General features: G+C 41.9%; 1 protein-coding gene across 1 annotated transcript; it reads right to left on the reverse strand.

Moving 5' to 3' along the window:
- Window positions 1-3199: 3199 nt before the first annotated feature.
- C3ar1 (complement C3a receptor 1) lies at window positions 3200-9879 on the reverse strand. The gene is made up of 2 exons (XM_021191416.2): window positions 9721-9879; window positions 3200-5049 (listed from the first exon to the last, which is right to left on the reverse strand). Exon 2 carries the CDS (start codon window positions 5039-5041, stop codon window positions 3608-3610), a length of 1434 nt encoding a protein of 477 aa, XP_021047075.1. The 5' UTR covers window positions 5042-5049; window positions 9721-9879; the 3' UTR covers window positions 3200-3607.
- Between the last annotated feature and the right edge of the window lie 7571 nt (window positions 9880-17450).

Consider the following 17450-nt stretch of genomic DNA (forward strand, 5'->3'; position numbering starts at 1 on the left):
GCTGGCCTCGAACTCAGAAATCTGCCTGCCTCTGCCTCCCAAGTGCTGGGATTAAAGGTGTGTGCCACCACGCCTGGTGTGTCTGTTTTGATTTTTATCTTTTGTTATGCTTTTTTATTTTTTTGAGGGAAAACGTGAACTTGGGTTGGTAGGGAGGATCTTAGAATTAGGAGAGGAGAGAGAATATGATCAAAATATATTGTTTAAATTTTATTTCATATTTAAAACTTTCTGTGTATATTATCAAATTAAAAAGTTCAGGACACTACATAGTAGGGGAGAGATTGAGCCTTTACCTCAGACCTAGAGATGAAAGTGTAAAATTGGTAAAGGCAGTCCTCAGAGTTTTAAAATCTGGGGATCCAATTATAAAGCTCCGCTCAGAGCATAATCCCAAAATAAGTAGAGCTCTTAGAAGAAATCAGATATTGCCACAGTTACTGTACTTTCAGGCTTCACATCATGCCAAGACTTTAGACTCTTCACATAACCCAGGGACAGACACTCAGACACCCAGAGCCTTAGAGGACCAGAAGGCTGACATTCCTGCCATAGTAGCTCTGCAGTCATTCACCATGAGGTCCAATTGCTGCCTGTTGGGTTTGTAGTGCTCCCCTGTAGTGTTCCCTGAGTGCCAGAAAAGACCCCAGGTAGTGAAATGGCTCAGTTGTTATGAACACTTTCTGCTCTTGCAGAGGACCAGGATTGGGTTCCCAGTACCCACATATTGATTCACAACCATCTGTATCTCCAGTTCTAAGGGATCCAACACCTTCTTCTGACCCCCATTGGCACCAGGCATGCATGCAGCGCACAGACACACAGGTGGGCAAAATGCTCATACACATAAAATGTAAGAAAGTAAAGGATCTCTGAGTTTCTGACTTTGTAGATAAAAACATTTATTCATAGGGAATATGTAAACAGCTCATACTGGATCTTCAGTCTTATGCCCAGAGTTACCTCGTAACAAACAAGATCTTTTAGTGATTTGAAATTTCCGCATAATTGTTCATACAACAGTTGTAGCCTAAGGCCCTTCTCTTGACAACTGAATAAATGTATCACAAGACTAAACTACATTCCATCTTCTGTCTTTGTAGATTAACTCATTCATCTTAAACATGCCTATTTGTACAGACAAGCTTGACTTTTCAGTGATTTAACACATGGAAAGTATCCACATAAGAATAGATTATGGTGGAAGCTGCTGTTTTTTTTTTTTTTTAACTAAAATTTGAGTGTAATACTATGTATAATAGCTAAGATATAGAATCTGCTTAGGCATTGGTTAGTAGTTGGGTGGATAATGGCACTTACTATACACATGTGCACACACACATGTACACACATGCGTGTGCATGCACACACACAATGCAGTGTTATTCAGCCACAACAATGAGTGAAATACTGGTTTTAACCGAACGGATGGGACTGGAGGACTTTATGTGAATGGACACAGAAGTACCACATAGTCTCATATATGAGGGCCAGAAATGTCAACCTGAGCAGGCTGGGGTGGGGGGGGAGTAGCTTAGTTGGTAGGATGCTTAACGACTATGCATGAAGCCCTGGTTTTGATTCCCAGTACCACATAAGACTGGGCATAGTGTTCCATGCCTATAATTCCAACCAATGAGAGGCAGGAGGATTCGAATTTCAAACTCATTTTTGGTTGCATAGTGATTTTGAGGCCAGCATGGGATTCTTCAGACTTTTTTTTTTTTTTTAAAACAAAACAAAACAGTCAACCAGTAAGTAGAATAATGATAAAGAAGAGTCTGGTGATGAAAGTGTGAATGTTGTGTGCATAGATGGATCAGTCATGTTGAATCTTATTAATGTATACAATTAATATATGTTAGCATAAAAAATGAGAGGACAGAGAAAAGCTGTATGCTATTGAAATGTATTGACAGGAAAATTGTATAGTCAGCTGGGGGTGGTTAGGTGCTCATCTGGTTACTATAACAAGAGACCTGGTAGTCTGAGGCTGGATTGTGTGTGCTACACTGAGACCCTGGCACAAAGGCAAGCAAAACCCGACAACAAAAGGAAGAGAAAAATGATCATGGACAGATTAATGTATGATACCAGTCAACACTGGCATGCTGGATGAAAATGTAGGTAAAGTAAATAAAAATCTTTCAAGACAGCCTTTTCTTCATATCTACAAAGATCAGCAGCATAAGCACATGTTTTAGTCACACCATGGTAAATATCAGAAGGAACAGCTAAAATTCTTGCAAAGTAGAGAGAGATGGGAACTACTGGGCACTGGAGAAACAGCCCTTTTGTATTTCATTATTAATTAGTTCCTTTAAAATTGGGTGTACACAGTACTTTATATTACCATGGTCCAGACAAACACTAATTTGAAAAAAAAAAGAAAAAGAAAAAAGAGAGTGTGCCTGACACTTTTGGCATGTAAGATACCTAGACTCACATTTAAAATCTTTTGATATTGCTGTCAAAGTGTGCATTGATCCTGGAGTTCCACCCATCATCCCATTCTTCCTTCCATTTGACATGTTTGGTGAGAAAGGAAAGGTGTGTTTAGGATACTGTTTTATTCTATGTGAGGTACGAAGTCTAATGCAAAAAGCCAAAGACGATGGATCCAGGTATGTACTGCACACACCTGCACACTCCTAAGCCCAGCAGGAGATGGCAAGGCCCCGTGTGGAAAACAGAAAGAAGGAATTTAGGAGCCTAAGAAGACTCCTTGGAGGCAGAGGCACACTGATCTCTGAGTTTCAGGCCAGTTTGGTCTACAGAATGAGTTTCAGGACAGCCAGGGCTACTGTCTTGAAGAAACAGTAAACCAACCAACCAACCAACCAACCAACCAACCAACCAACCAACCAACCAACCAACCAACAAGCACAAAAAGCCAATCCAACAAGCAAAAAAAGAAATGGTGGGACACAGATGGATCAATGAACAAGCAGAATACACAGGGAAGAAAGAGCTCCAAGCTACAACTTCCAAAACACTCCAGGAATAGGAAAGTGTTTATGTGTATCTGTGCTCACTTGGGTATAATCATGAACACTGGAATTATCTCAGGATGCTTCTAGTAGGTGGCATTTGGCACTGTGTTCTGTCCAAGTCTAACCCATCACTCCTTGCTTTCATAGACCTTTTCTTACTGTGTCTCTTTCCCCACTTAAAATCACTTGTCACCACCACAAAACTGTACAATAAATGAATATCTTTCATTCAGGACAATAAGAGCAGCCTTCCATGCAAACTAGAAGTTCAGATGATGCTAAGGAAAAAAAGAATACTGAAAATAGACAAAAAAGTTACTCATTGCACACGGTGTAGTCAGGGATGGGAATAGACAGCCAAATGAGGTAAAACTTAACATTGATGGAAACAAGAAGGCCTGTTAAAACACTGGTCCCCATGGGCCAGAGATTCTGAGTCAACACATCTGGGATGGGGCTTGCAATTTTTCATCTTTAATGTTTTCAAATGATGCTGATGTCAGTAAGAGACCTTTCTTTGAGAGTCGCCAGAATGTCTAAAGTGTCCTGCACACATGTCATCCATCACCAGTGTTCGCCTGACAACTTCTGCTTAGGTCCCCAGAGCCACATCTTTACACATCTGTACTCATATTGTTTCTTTTTGAAGAGGCTTTGTCTTGGGTACAGCTGGTAGAGTGCGTGAGCTCTTCGCTGAAGGCTGCTTCCAGAATGCCCTTTATGGACTGTCTTGCTTTCTTCCTAAAGTCTTTCCCCAAGAGGGCATAAAGGAAAGGGTTGAAGCAACTATTGGCAGATGCTAAAGCAATGGACATGTGGTCCCAGGATATCACAGCTTCACCCAAGGAACTTTCTGGATCAGTAATCAATAACAGGACTCCGACAATATGGTATGGAGTCCAGCAGATAAAAAAGACAGTGACCACAGCCATGGCCACCCGAAAGGTTTTGTTCCGAGACTTGGTGAAGTTGGTTTTTCGCATTCTGAAGACGATGAGGCTGTAACAAGTTACCATGATGAAAAACGGCACCAGGAAGCCCACCACCAGCCTTGTGATGGTCATTGCCATCAGTGGTGTCGGCACATGATTGTCATACATGAATTGGTCAACATAATCCCCCTGAAAATCATAGGGGTATAAATGACCACTAGAAGCAGTAGGGGAAAGTTCTGTGTGAACAGAGAGAAAAGCGTCAGTGTTCAGTGTATTGGACTTATGATCTTCAACAGGAAACCCACTGGGTATGGTGGCCATGAGCACATTAGGAGGGTTTCCACCATAATGGGGTTGTTGGTTTGCTGAATCTAGAGAGAATGAGTCTTCAGGAGATGTTTGGAATGGTTGTGACTGGAGGGCAGTGGTAGCTGTCCAAAGGTGATCCCTTGCTTGTACAGAGGAAGGATCTGACCTGTCATTCATATGTCCAGTTAGCTGAGGAGTGGAGTTATCAGTAGAATTACTTTCTGGTAGATTTAGTGTGTACATGTAGTCCCGATAATCAGATGAACTGGAGGAATCAAAATTATATCTACATATACTGCGATTGTCCATAATGAACAGATCACGGTATACAAATACAGGCACACACATCACAAAGGCTACCACCCAGACACATCCACAGATGGCGAAGGCTGTTCTCACGTTTCGATGATTCTGGCACCAGATTGGCTTATGTACTATCAGACATCGGTCCAGGCTAATGGCAGTAAGCAGGAAGACACTGGCAAACATGTTGAGAATAATGATGGATGGGATAAGTTTGCACAGGAACAAGCCATAGGGCCAGTGTCCTTGGAGAATCAGGTGAGCCAGGGAGAAGGGCAAGGAGAGGCAGCAGAGGAAATCGGCCAGGGTGAGATGGAGGAACCAGACTGTGTTCACGGTTGTCTTCATCTTTATGCCAGCTACCCACAGCACCAGCCCATTGCCTAGCAGTCCCAATAAACAAGTGAGACCGAGAATGACCATAGAGGCAATGTCTTGGGGTTGAAACAGAGGCCGTGAGTGTAGGTCAGTTGAATTGGTGTCAGCAGCGAAAGACTCCATGGCTCAGTCTGCGAAATGATGAAGATGTTAAAGCTCGTGGTGAGTTTATAAAAATATGTACTCTTAGGAGTCCTTATGTGATGGTGCACCTTCTCAAAGCCAGGGGCCCCCTCACAGAGCCTCATTAGCACTCCTTCCTCAGAATAGACACAGAATGACATTTTCTGATAGACAGTTTCAGGTCTATACTATTGATTTAAATAGGTATCTAAAAGGTAACTTTATTTGGAAGTCCACATCAGCTTAAATCCCTCCCCCCTTTTTTTTACACCTCCCTACTTCTGCTGTTTGAGTTTTTTGCAGTGCGCACGCTGGGCAGCACTTGGCTACTGAGGTTCAGGCTTACCCAGCGGCTTTTTGCACAGGGTCTCCATGTTGTCCAAGCTGGCCGACTTCCAACTGACTATATTGTAGAAGAGTCTGACTGGAAGCTATGATTCTCCTGCCTCCGTCTTCTGAGTGCTGGCCTGACAGGCACTGCTACCAAGTATTGCCATGCTATGTTCTGCTCAGTGTCTGCTGCCCAAACTGAATAGATGCCTCAGTGAGAAAATATACAAAAACTTGTGGGCAGACTCTCCCTAAATCTGGTGTCATCAGACGACTTTACAGAACTTTAGCACACCAACAATAGCATATAAAAGTTGAGAATTGCATATTTTCATTAATTAAGTGTATGTGTTTGTGTGTGTGTGTGTGTGTGTGTGTGTGTGTGCATGCACACGTGTGCATGGAGATCAGGGGACTACTTTTGGGACTCAGTTTTAGCATGCACTTCCTAGCTGGCCCTCAAGGATTCCTTCATTTATCTTTTGCATGTATATATACATCTTAAAAACAAAATTTAATGGGTTTTAACTATACCATGCACATTTAAAAATTGATGGCGATAAAATACACATGTAGCAAAAAGTCAGCCTTTCTAATTGACCATTTCTAGTGCACAGTTCAGCAGTGCTTTCCCTAGTCACTTTGAATGCAACTGACTTCCAAAATGTTCTCATCTAATAAAAAAATATATGCACGCGTATGTACGCACACATATGTATATTTGTTTTGTTTCTCTGTGTAGCCTTGGCTATCCTAGAACTTGCTCTGTAGACCAGGCTGGCCCCAAACTCATAGAGATCTGCCTGCCTCTGCCTCTGCCTCCTGAGTGCTGGGATTAATGGCCTGCACCACCACTGTCCATCTAAAATTGATATTTGTGTGTGTGTGTGTGTATGTGAGTGTGTGTGTAGCATATTTTATTTATCAAGTGACCTAACAATAGACATTGGATTGCTTTTACCTTTAGGGCATTTAAATAGCATATTCTCTGCTTTCTATTGCTGTGATAAAGACTCAGCAAAAAGCAACTTGGACAGGAAAGGGTTTATTTCCTACATAGTCCAGGTCAGAGCCAAGGCAGGGAGGGACCTGAAGGCAGAAACTAAAGCAGAGGCCACAGAGGAGTGCTGTCCACTGGGTAGCATCTCATGTCTACTCACACTGCCTTCTTATATATCCCAGGACCTGCCCAGAGAGAACACTGGGCTGGACCCTCCCAAGTCAATGTTAAATCAAGAAGATGACGCACAGCCTTGTCTACAAGCCAATCTGATGGAGGCACTTTCTCAATCGAGGTTCCTCTTTCCAGAGACTCTGGCTTGTAGCAAGTTTCAAGAAAGCCACCCAGAGTGGCAGCTGTGGACCTAGCCCATAGTACTCTCTAAACTTGTCCCCACTTTGCATACATTTAACGTAAGGAAGAGTCAATGTAAGGAATACCAAGTTTTCATCCAATTTTTTCCCCCCAATTTTGGGCGCTTATTGTTCTGAACAGTCATTCTTTTTGGTTTGTTTGTTTGAGACAGGGTTTCTCTGTGTAACCCTGACTTTCCTGAAATTCGCTCTGTAGACCAGGCGATCCACTTGCCTCTGCCACCTGAGAGAGGGGCTTAAAGGTGTGTGTCACCAAACCCATCTTGAACAATCATTGTTAATTCTCTTTTTCATGGGTTGGGGTTATTTTGTCTTCTGCTCTTATTATTCTGCTAAAATTGCATCTAGAACTCAAACCCAGACGGACTTCTTTATCTTCTACAATGCAGTTCTCAGCAGTCTGTCCTCCTGGTCTATGATATCTTTCCCTAGGTCTAAGAACTCAGACAAATGTATCTTTTCTCCCCACATCTCATCCCTTTAGATCAATGCTGCTTTATACTCCTAAGCAGGGCTAATGATTTCCATTTAGAAATACGCCCCTAGAATGGCTTCTTCCATGTTCTACCCATTAAAATACTTACTTTTCAAGGTTAACCTCAATGCACTTTATCTAAACTATTCTCTTATAATCCCTGAAGAAACTGATTCTTCGGTCTCTCACTTGTACATGTGTGTGCTGACTCATGTACATGACTGTAGAAGTGTGCGGTTGAATCTTTTCTGATATGTTCTGTGAGGAGGCACATTTGATCTTAGGTAATAATTTTTACAATGGCCCTAAACTGTGTGACGGTAAAGACAAGACCTGTTTACAAATGCCTATTCCATATGACTTAGCATATGCATCAATGGTCTCTTTTTTTTTCCTTTTGTTTTTTTTCTGAGATGAAATTAGATTATGTAGAGCAGACTGGCCTCAAACTGGAGATCTTCTGCCTCAGTCTACCAAATGTTAGGATTACAACGCATGTACCCCCATGACCTGGGAAATGCTTGCTTTTCAGGTTTAAATTTTTTCATTTCAATTACATTTAAAGTATTAGTCTTTAACCATTTTATTTTTCCCCAGATTGCTTCTTAATTCCTATGCTGTCTCTTCTAAATTTCTCTTTTGATTTTAAGTTCCCAAATATTACTGGATATAGTAACAGTTTATATTTTAAAAAATGAGAGCTGGAGAGAGATGGCTCAGCGGTTAAGAGCACTGGCTGCACTTCCAAAGGTCCTGAGTTCAAGTCCCAGCAACCACATGGTGGCTCACAACCATCTGTAATGAGATCTGATGTCCTCTACTGGAGTGTCTGAAGACAGCCACAGTGTACTCATATATAATAAATAAAAATAAAATCTTTAAAAAAAAGAAAAAAATGATTAATTTTCATTGTATGTGTTTTGTCTGTGGGATGGTGTCAGATTCCCTTGAACTGGAGTTATAGACTGTTGTGAGCTGCCATGTGGGTGCTGGGACTTGAACCCCAGTCTTCTAGATGAGACTGATCATCTGGAAGAGCTTGATCATCTCTTCAGCCTCCTCCATCTTTATTTATTTGATTTGATTCGATTTTTGGTTTGTTTGTTTTTAAATGGAAGCTGGGACATCTGGAAGTGATTCTGCTGAACTTGACCAAGTTTGCGACAAGTCTTATGTGGTAAGCAGAAGTTAAAATAATGAGTCAACAGAATAAGAAGAAAAGGAGAAACGATACCCACTCTCCTCTCTCTGTCCTCTTCAAGTCCTACCATTCCCTCATGAGAATGGCAAGAACTCGGATCTAGTGTCCCATCCCAACCTCAATGCGTACCATCCTAAGATGCTGAGAGAAACGCCCACCCAGAGACTGCAAGGAACAGAGCAACCCACAGACATCATGTCTCTTCACGTTGCAGCTTTTGATGCTGGGATTCTGGAGATGACATGGCTTTCACGTGACCACAGCCGGGGAGAGTCCCAGCTACTCACCTAATAACTCCTAAGCCACTGTTCTTTTTACTGCAGGGATCACATAACTGAGAAACTGTGGTCTTGATAGTAAAGTGGACATAATGACTTAAAATAACAGAAGTTGAAAGGAAAACATTCCAATATAAGAGCAACTGAGTTCCGTGCTGTGAGGAATAGTTTAAATATCACAAATTATCTTCCTTGAAAGATCACACACTAAAAGTCATCCAGAACAAGGCCACATTACATTTCCCCAAGTTTTGAGAAAAAAAAAAACCCAAAAAACAAAACAAAACAAAACAAAAACCCTCTATGTTTAAGTTTTTTATAAAGATTTCAGGATTGAGTTGACCAGAGTCATTAAAAATAAAAATAAAATCCTGAAACTAAAATTTATTTATGATGAGTAAAAAGTAGATTTAAATATCAAGTAATAATTATGGAATGATAGAACCAGCTATTTTGATGAGGAACAGCTCAAAGAATGGGAAAGTTACAGAGAGCAACAGAACAAGAATCCACATATGGATATATATATATATATATATATATATATATATATACACATACATAAAAATAAATGTGTGTACATGTGATCAATGATTGCAGAAACAAAACTAAGGGAAGAAAACATGATCTATAACCTAGGGGAATAAATAACATAAATTCATTATCATTTTCAGAATGAAAATATTAAAAGCCAAGATAAATAGAATGTATAATATTTACAAAAAAAAAAAAACTAGACATGGAGATAAGACAGGAGAAATAAAAGATAGGGAAAGAACCAGATATGATTGTGTACACCTTTAATCCCAGGAGGAGGAGATTTATCTCTGTGAGTTTAAGGCTAGCCCAGTCTATGTAGTGGGTTCCTGACTAGCCAAGGCTATATGTAAGACTCTCGAAAAAAATAAAAGTTTTAGGGAAAAGAATAGAAGGAAACAGAAGATAAGGAACTCGAAGCCATTGTACATAAACAGCAGGCTAGACCAAGCACGAACTCTAAGGCTCATCTATGTTTTCTTACCAAGCACACTGAGGTGGAATCCAAAGGCTCCAGGACTGATGATCTGCAAGCCACCAACAAATGCTGTCTGGTCCCGCCAAAATGAAGTAGTGAAGTGCATTGGGTGAGGTGCTGAGCACTTACTTTTCCCTGGGTAAAGGGAACTCAGGATCATGACTGGTATCTGACTGCACAGGAAGGGCCTTTCCATGAGTCACCTCTTAAACTTAGCCAGCGTAGATAAGAAAAGCAGAAGGACAGAGGGTGGAGGAGACTGATCAGGACACAGATATTTCCTGCAGGAACCTGTCACCCTAGCTACAAGATGCCGAGGCGCAGGCAGGCAGAAATTTGAGGCTTGTCTGTGCTGCAGAGTGAGGTTCTATTTTTTTCCCTTTAAGTTTGCTTTATTTTATCTTTATATAAGCATGTGTGTGACATATATGGCTGCTCACAAGAGAGGATGCTAGATCTCTTGGAACTGGATCCTAATGTGGGTGCTGGGAACTGAGGGTCCTCTGCAAGAGCAAAAACTGTTCTTAACCTCCAAGCCATCTCTCCAGCCCCATAGCACACGGGGTGTTTAAAAGATCTATTTATTTTCTATGTGTAGGATCTCTCTCTCTCTCTCTCTCTCTCTCTCTCTCTCTCTCTCTCTCTCTCTCTCTCTCTCTCCCACACACACACACATTCATGCCTGGTACCCATGGAAGCCACAAGAGGCCATGGGAGTCCCGGGAATTGAAGTTATAGATCTGTCAGCCACCCATTTGGTGCTGGGAACTCAACTATTCAGCCATCTTTCCGGCCTCTACAGAGTGATTTTAAGACCAACTTGAAAAAGTTAGCAAGACCTTATCTCAAAATAAAAAGTAGTAAAAGATCTAGGCTATAGATCACGGGTGAGCACTTGTCTAGTATGTCCTAGGCCCTGTGTTTATCCCCAGGACAGGAAAAAACTAAGTGCGTGAGTGTGTGTGTGTGTGTGTATGTGTGTGTGTGTGTGTGTGTGTGTGTGAGATGATAGGAGATGGCTATGATCAAGATACGTTGCATGTATATGTATTTGTTAAAGAACAAATAAGAACACATTTAATAATAAAAAAAAGATGGCTGAGTTAGGGTGGGGGGTGTAGCATAAATATTTTGCAACCTACTTTTAATAATAAGGTTCAACCTCTTCTCTAGCCTACCACCCAGCAGAGAGAGTGGAAGAAAAGTTATTAGGATATGGTGGAAGTGAACCTGTTCAGCAGTAGTTCTTTGGGGGGGGGGTGATCCCCATCTTCTTTCTCAGCAGTTCAGTCCCATAGTAAACACCAAATACAACTCAGCAGCTATAGACCAGTCCTCTAGGCAGGCAGATGCCACACATGAACTAGCAGCTTCAATCCAGTCCTCTCCACCAGCAGACATCCGGCAAGAATGCCAACTGGCCTGAGGCAAGGCTGCTAAGGTGGCAAGCAGCGGCAGGAACCGAAGTTCTTGGGAGAGTTTCTCTAAATGGCTTCGTTACCACTAGTTGAGCTCAACAACGATATACAAGGTGACTGAAGAAAGGGGAGGCAGAGCAAACCAAACCAAGGCTCAGTGCTCGTGCCCCACTGTCGGTGGGGTCATATTTACACTCTTTCCTCAAGCGTCCTTTCACGTGTCTGCTATATCAGAACTTCCTTTCACCTTCATCTGCTTCAGGAAAACATTCTGTCACGTGTTCACTTTAGCAACACATCCTTTTATCTGTGAGCTCCAGCAAAACATCATTTGACATAACTAACTTTCCAAAGAAACTAGAAGTTTCCACTTAAGGGGGGTTTGAAGAGGAATGCTGTAAAAATACATTTAATTAATCTCAAATTGTATTGCTCTGTGTTTGCTACATGGATGAACTGTGCTTTGCCAAAATGAGAATGAGTTAAATTGTGTTCTGATCTCTGCCAATTTACACACACACACACACACACACACACACACACACACACACACACACACCCTGCAACACAAACATACTTTGCATATAAATAGAAATAAAATGGAATGCAATGGGTATGGATGGGTTCACTTGTGGGAATCTGGGAATCTAGGAAGAAAGTTTGAAGGAAGTAGTTGGGAAGAAGTGAGCCATAAACAATGCCTAAGTGATTACAGGGCTTGAGGGGAGGGTGACAGAGTCCCTGGGTGGAGGAAGCTGTGCTCAGGGCTAGGGTGGGAGATCGTGTGGCAGACTCCTGACCCTAGCCTGCAGCCCTGGGGCTGCATTTCACCAGGTGAAGGAGAGGCCCTACAGGCATTCCTGAAGTAAAGAATTCTCTCAGGTCAACCAGGCAGGTGACCCACATCTGTAAGAGCGGCACTGGGATGCTGAGGCAGGAGGATCACGGGTTCCAGGCAGCCAGAGCTACAAAGTGAGATACTTACTCAAGCAAACAAAGAAACAGATGAAGACTTGTGCTTTCATTCGCTTACATACATACATACATGCATGCATACATACATACATGCATACATACAAATAAAGCAGATTTTTGTCTGTGGCAGAGGTTCCACTTCACACTGATCAACTCAGAAAGTTCAGAAAGTTCAAAGTTGTTTTAACTGTGCCTGGTTTCTTTTAATCAAATAATGTGGAATGTCTGAGAGACAGGAAATCTTTAAAGAGAGAGAGAGAGAGAGAGAGAGAGAGAGAGAGAGAGAGAGAGAGAGAGAGTTGAATAATATCCACTAAGTTATTTTTATTGTTATTTTTACTTACTTAAAATGGTAGGGACATATAGATAAATTGAGATAACACTAAAATATAAAGAGTAAATATATAAGAATAAAAAATGAAAGTTTTAAATTTTCTATTCTCCTTCTAGAATAACCATTTTTAATAGGTTAGTGTCAATCCTCTTGATTTTTTTCTAAATACAGCAAATATGCTTTTTCTTAAAAGTAGTTTTTTTAAACAAAATGTTACATAATTGATGTGTGATTTTTATGGCTTGATTGTCCATTGAACATATCAGAATGTATTCCTGTGTCACTATACAATTTTATTATTTATGTGTGTGTGTGTTTTCCCCTCCAATATTTGGAAACATTGAATAATGAAGGCATTGAGAAGGCATATAAAAATAGGATTACATTATGTGGATATTCATACATGTTTATATATATTCACATAAAACATCTATTGTAGAGGCAATTCATTACCATGGCCAAACATTAAATTAGACACTAAAGCTTCTGAGCACCAAAAAATATTTTTTTTAAATATTTATTTTATTTAATATTTTTAAATTAAATTTTATTTTTTTATGTTTGGTAGTTTTGTCTGTATGTACCTGGTGCCCAGAAGAGCGTATTGGATCCCCTGTATCTACAGATATAGAAAGTTCTGAGCCACCATGTGAGTGCTGGGGATTGAACCTGGGTCTTCTCTGAGAGAGGGTAGTGCTCTTAGTAAACCATCTCTCCAGCTCCTAGATTTATCTTTTTTTTTTTTTGAGACAGTGTTTTTCTGTGTAGCCCTGTGTAGAGAAAACTCACTCTATAGACCAGGTTAGCCTCGAATTCTAGATCTGACTGCCTCTGCCTCCCAAGTGTTGGGGCTCATGGTGTGTACCACTACTGCCCGGCGATTTACCTTAATTTTAATTGTCTGTATTTGTGGGTGTCTGTGTGAATTTGTGCTTGTGAGTGAAAGTGCTTAAGGAGGTGCCCAAAAGAGGGCACCAGATCATCATGGAGTCGGAGTCACAGGTAGCTGTGAACTGGTGGGTGTAGGTGCTGGGACTTGAACCCTGGTCCTCTTCAAGAGCAACGTGTGCTCATCACTCCCCAGCATGACCGCTCTACCTTTTAAATAACTACAAACACAACAAGCAACATTTACATACCATACAAACAGGAACATGAACTTCCACTTCATGTAGTTTTTATCTTTTAAATTTTTATTTGGGTGGGTGTGTATTCGAGAGTGAATGTGCACATGTGTGTGAGATATGTGTCTACATTGTGTGTGTGTGTGTGTGTGTGTGTGTGTGTGTGTGCCTGTGGGTGTGCTTGGAGAGACTAGAGGAAAATGTTGGGTGTCAGGCATTTGGCTCCGTAACTCTAGTCATTGTTTTTGAGGCTTCAGGCAATGAACCTGAAGCTAGGATGGGCATCCAGCAAGCCCCAGAATTCTATTATCCCCAGGCTCTCTGGGATTACAGGCGTGTGCAGGGCTAGGCTCGGCTTTCCATACAGGAGTTGGGACCCAAACTCAGCTCTTCAAGATTGTTTAGTAACCTACTCAGCCATTTCTCTAACATCTTCCATGTTCTTGTCTGAATGTTATGTTCCCTTTAAATTGAGGGCATTTGAATACTTGGTCCCCAGTTGGTGGCTGTTTAGGGAGGATTCTGGGGGTGTGACCTTGATGGAGGAAGTAGGTAACTGGGGAGTGGGCTTTGAGGTTTCAAAAAGACTCCATTTGGAGTAACTTTCTCCACTTCCTGTTGGTAGATAGAAAGATGAGCTCTCAGCTTCTGCTTCAGCCAACTACGGTCTGCCATCTCTGTTCTATCATGGATTCTAACCCTCTAGAACCATGAGCCTAAAATATACTCTTCCTTTTTAAATTGCCCTGGTCATAGTGTTTTATCACAACAGCAAAAAGTGAATAAAACTCATTTCTAAATCATGTTTCTTTCACTTATTTTCCATACCAGCATAAACCATACTTTAAAATTTGTTCCCGGACTTGGAGAGATGGCTCAAAGTTAAGAGCACTGTCTGCTCTCACGGAGGACCTGGGTTCAATTCCCAGAGCAGCTCTCAATGCTGTTCCTATTTCAGTGGGATCTGATGCCCTCTTCTGGCTTTTTCCAGAACTACATGTACCTGGTGCACAGACATAGATGCAAGCAAAAATCTTCTATATAGATAAAATGAAAGTAAAAACTAGTCTTTCAAAATTGCTCTATGTTATTTTATATGCTTATTCCTCTATTGATGAATATTCCTCTTTTTAGTTTATTCCACTGTTTTGTTAAGACTCTGAGAATTTCATGCAATGTATTTTGATGACACTCTAACTCCCCCAGACCCTCTCCCACCTTCTGATCCACTCTTAACTTCATGTACTTTTTTTTTTTAATTTAATTACTTACCAAGTTAGGTTTTTGCTGTCAGTGTATTTCTGAGTGTAGAGCTGTTCATTGGGGGTATGCTTGACCTACCAGAAACAATACCCTTAAGGAAAACTGACTCCCCTGCTCCTTCCAGAAGCCTCAACTCTCCATAACTGTCCACAATTTCTTAGTTAGGCATGAGGACTTGTGGACTCCTTCCCACTCCACGTTGCCTGACTGGATCTTGTTAGGCAGCCACAGCTGCTGGGAACACATGCGTGCTGGGAGTGCATGCGTGCTGTGCTCCTGTCTGCCCAGAAGACACTGTTTGGCCTTGCTCTCTCACACCTCTGGCTCTTACAGTCTTTCTGGCCTGTCTCCTGTGACAGTCCCTGAGCCTTGGGGAGAGGATGTGAGGTGATATAAATGTTCTATGTGTGACTGAGCTCTCCGCCGACACTGATTGTCTGTGCTTTGACTATTGTGAGCTTCTGCATTAACCTCCATACACGGCACAAAGAAAGGTCTCTGATGAGGACTGGGAGTTTTACTGATCTACAGGTAGATAAGTACTTAGAGGGAGGTTTGATATTATGTCCATTTAATAGGTATGATCCCAGAGGCTGTGTTCTCTAACACATTTATAGTACCAGGTACGTACAAGCAATTGCTATTGTTCTCAGTAGCTCTCTGATACCTGATGGGAAGGCTCTCTTGTTGAAGACACCACATTGGCTAAAGAATGTGGAGGAATCAAGTTGGTACTGACCAGCAAGCTTCCCCATTGCTGGCTAACTTTCCTAACACTGGAAGGTGCTACGTAGGTTGTTGGGAGGTGGGGAGATGGCCATCAATAATTTTACCCAGCTGTGAGCCCTGTGAACTACAATGATGACCAGTGTGGCAAGATATGCCCATCAGTGTAATGGTGGTGTGACTGTTATAGAAGAAACCAACCACTTTCTGCTTGGTTCGTTTTATGAGATTGGGTTTTGTGGGAAAACTCTGCTAATTAAGGTTGAAGTCCATCATGACCTGATAGCCTCTGGGCTTGGTGCAATATGGGAGACTCCCTTCATCAGCAGTAGTTTCTTTTTCTTTGACCTTGTCTGGGGAATTCTAAGGCCCCATGTCTTAGTCAGGGTTTCTATTCCTGTACAACATCATGATCAAGAAGCAAGTTGGGGAGGAAAGGGTTTATTTGACTTACATTTCCAAACTGCTGTTGATCACCAAAGGATGCAGGACTGGAACTCAAGCAGGTCAGAAAGCAGGAGCTGATGCAGAAGCCATGGAGGGATGTTCTTTACTGGCTTGCCTCCCCTGGCTTGCTCAGTCCACTCTCTTATAGAACCCAAGATTACCAGCCCAGAGATGGCACCACCCACAAGGGGCCCATCCTCCCTTGATCACTAATTGAGAAAATGCCTTACAGCTGGATCTCATGGAGGCATTTCCCCAACTGAAGCTCCTTTCTCTGTGATAACTCCAGCTGTGTCAAGTTGACACAAAGCTATCCAGTACACCCCACATATGCTTCTACCTGAGGAGTGTCACATAGCCTCAAATAGATTACAAGATCAATTTCCTTTCTCCCGATAAGACCTGTTCAACTAGCACCTGAGATTCCTGAAATGCCCCAAGTCAATGAAGTGGAAGTGTTTTGCTTGCATATGTAGATGCACACAGTATCTGTGCCCGTTTCCCTCAAAGGCCAGAAGAGGATGTTGACTCCTCTGGATCTGAAGTTACATGTGGGTGCTGGGAACCAAATCCAGGTCCTTTGCAAGATCAGCAAGCACTGTTAAATGCTGAGCCATCTATCTCTAGATCCATAATTTTTGAAAGATATGAAAATTTCTACTAGAGTGTCACCAGTTTTTACTCCCAGAAACAGTGATCAGAGTATCTTCCCCACTTATAAACAATGAGTTCTACACAGGGATAGTGGGCAAACCTATCCCCGTGGGTAATCACACTGTTTGGGAGGGTGATGCATGGGACTGTGAGTTGGATGCCAGTAGGGGCCGCACAGCTAAACCCACAAACAAACAAGAGGAAGCCGTTGCTTCATTACCACAACTGTGTTCTCTGGCGCTGCCTTTGATACCCCTATCTTCATTGTGGGAGATCCTGAAGCATCCAAGAGAGCATTTAACTATACTGTAGTAGGGGTTTCTAGGGCTGCACAATATACTTTGGGAGCATTAATACAGGAAAGACTAATTGTCCGTCAAACAAACAGTAAACTGATGGAGGGAAGAGATAGGCCTGGAGCTAAGTTTTAATGATGGATAGATGGCAACAGGCAGTAGATACTACAGATGTAGTAAAATAACAGTTAATCTGGCTTCATCCCACTAGAATGGGAGTTTCTTGAAATACCCAGTGTCTCCCGCAGTGCCTTGTAACAGCTCTGTTGCTAAAATATAAATGTTTGCCTGAAAATGATTTCTGAACATAATACAACGAGTTAATAAGTACGACTCCTTACAATTGTTTCTGGAGCAGAGACAGCTTTATTGATTTATGGTTTTTTAAAGACTATGGGGGGGAGAGAGCGGACTGGAGAGGAGGGACCCGCATCTGGANCCNATNNCCCTGCGCCTCTCCTGCCCAGGAGGGGTGTTCGCCTGGCGGCTGTCCGCAGGC

The sequence above is a fragment of the Mus pahari genome, chromosome 2 (genome assembly GCF_900095145.1).
Source record: "Mus pahari chromosome 2, PAHARI_EIJ_v1.1, whole genome shotgun sequence".
In the NCBI taxonomy this organism is placed as follows: domain Eukaryota; kingdom Metazoa; phylum Chordata; class Mammalia; order Rodentia; family Muridae; genus Mus; species Mus pahari.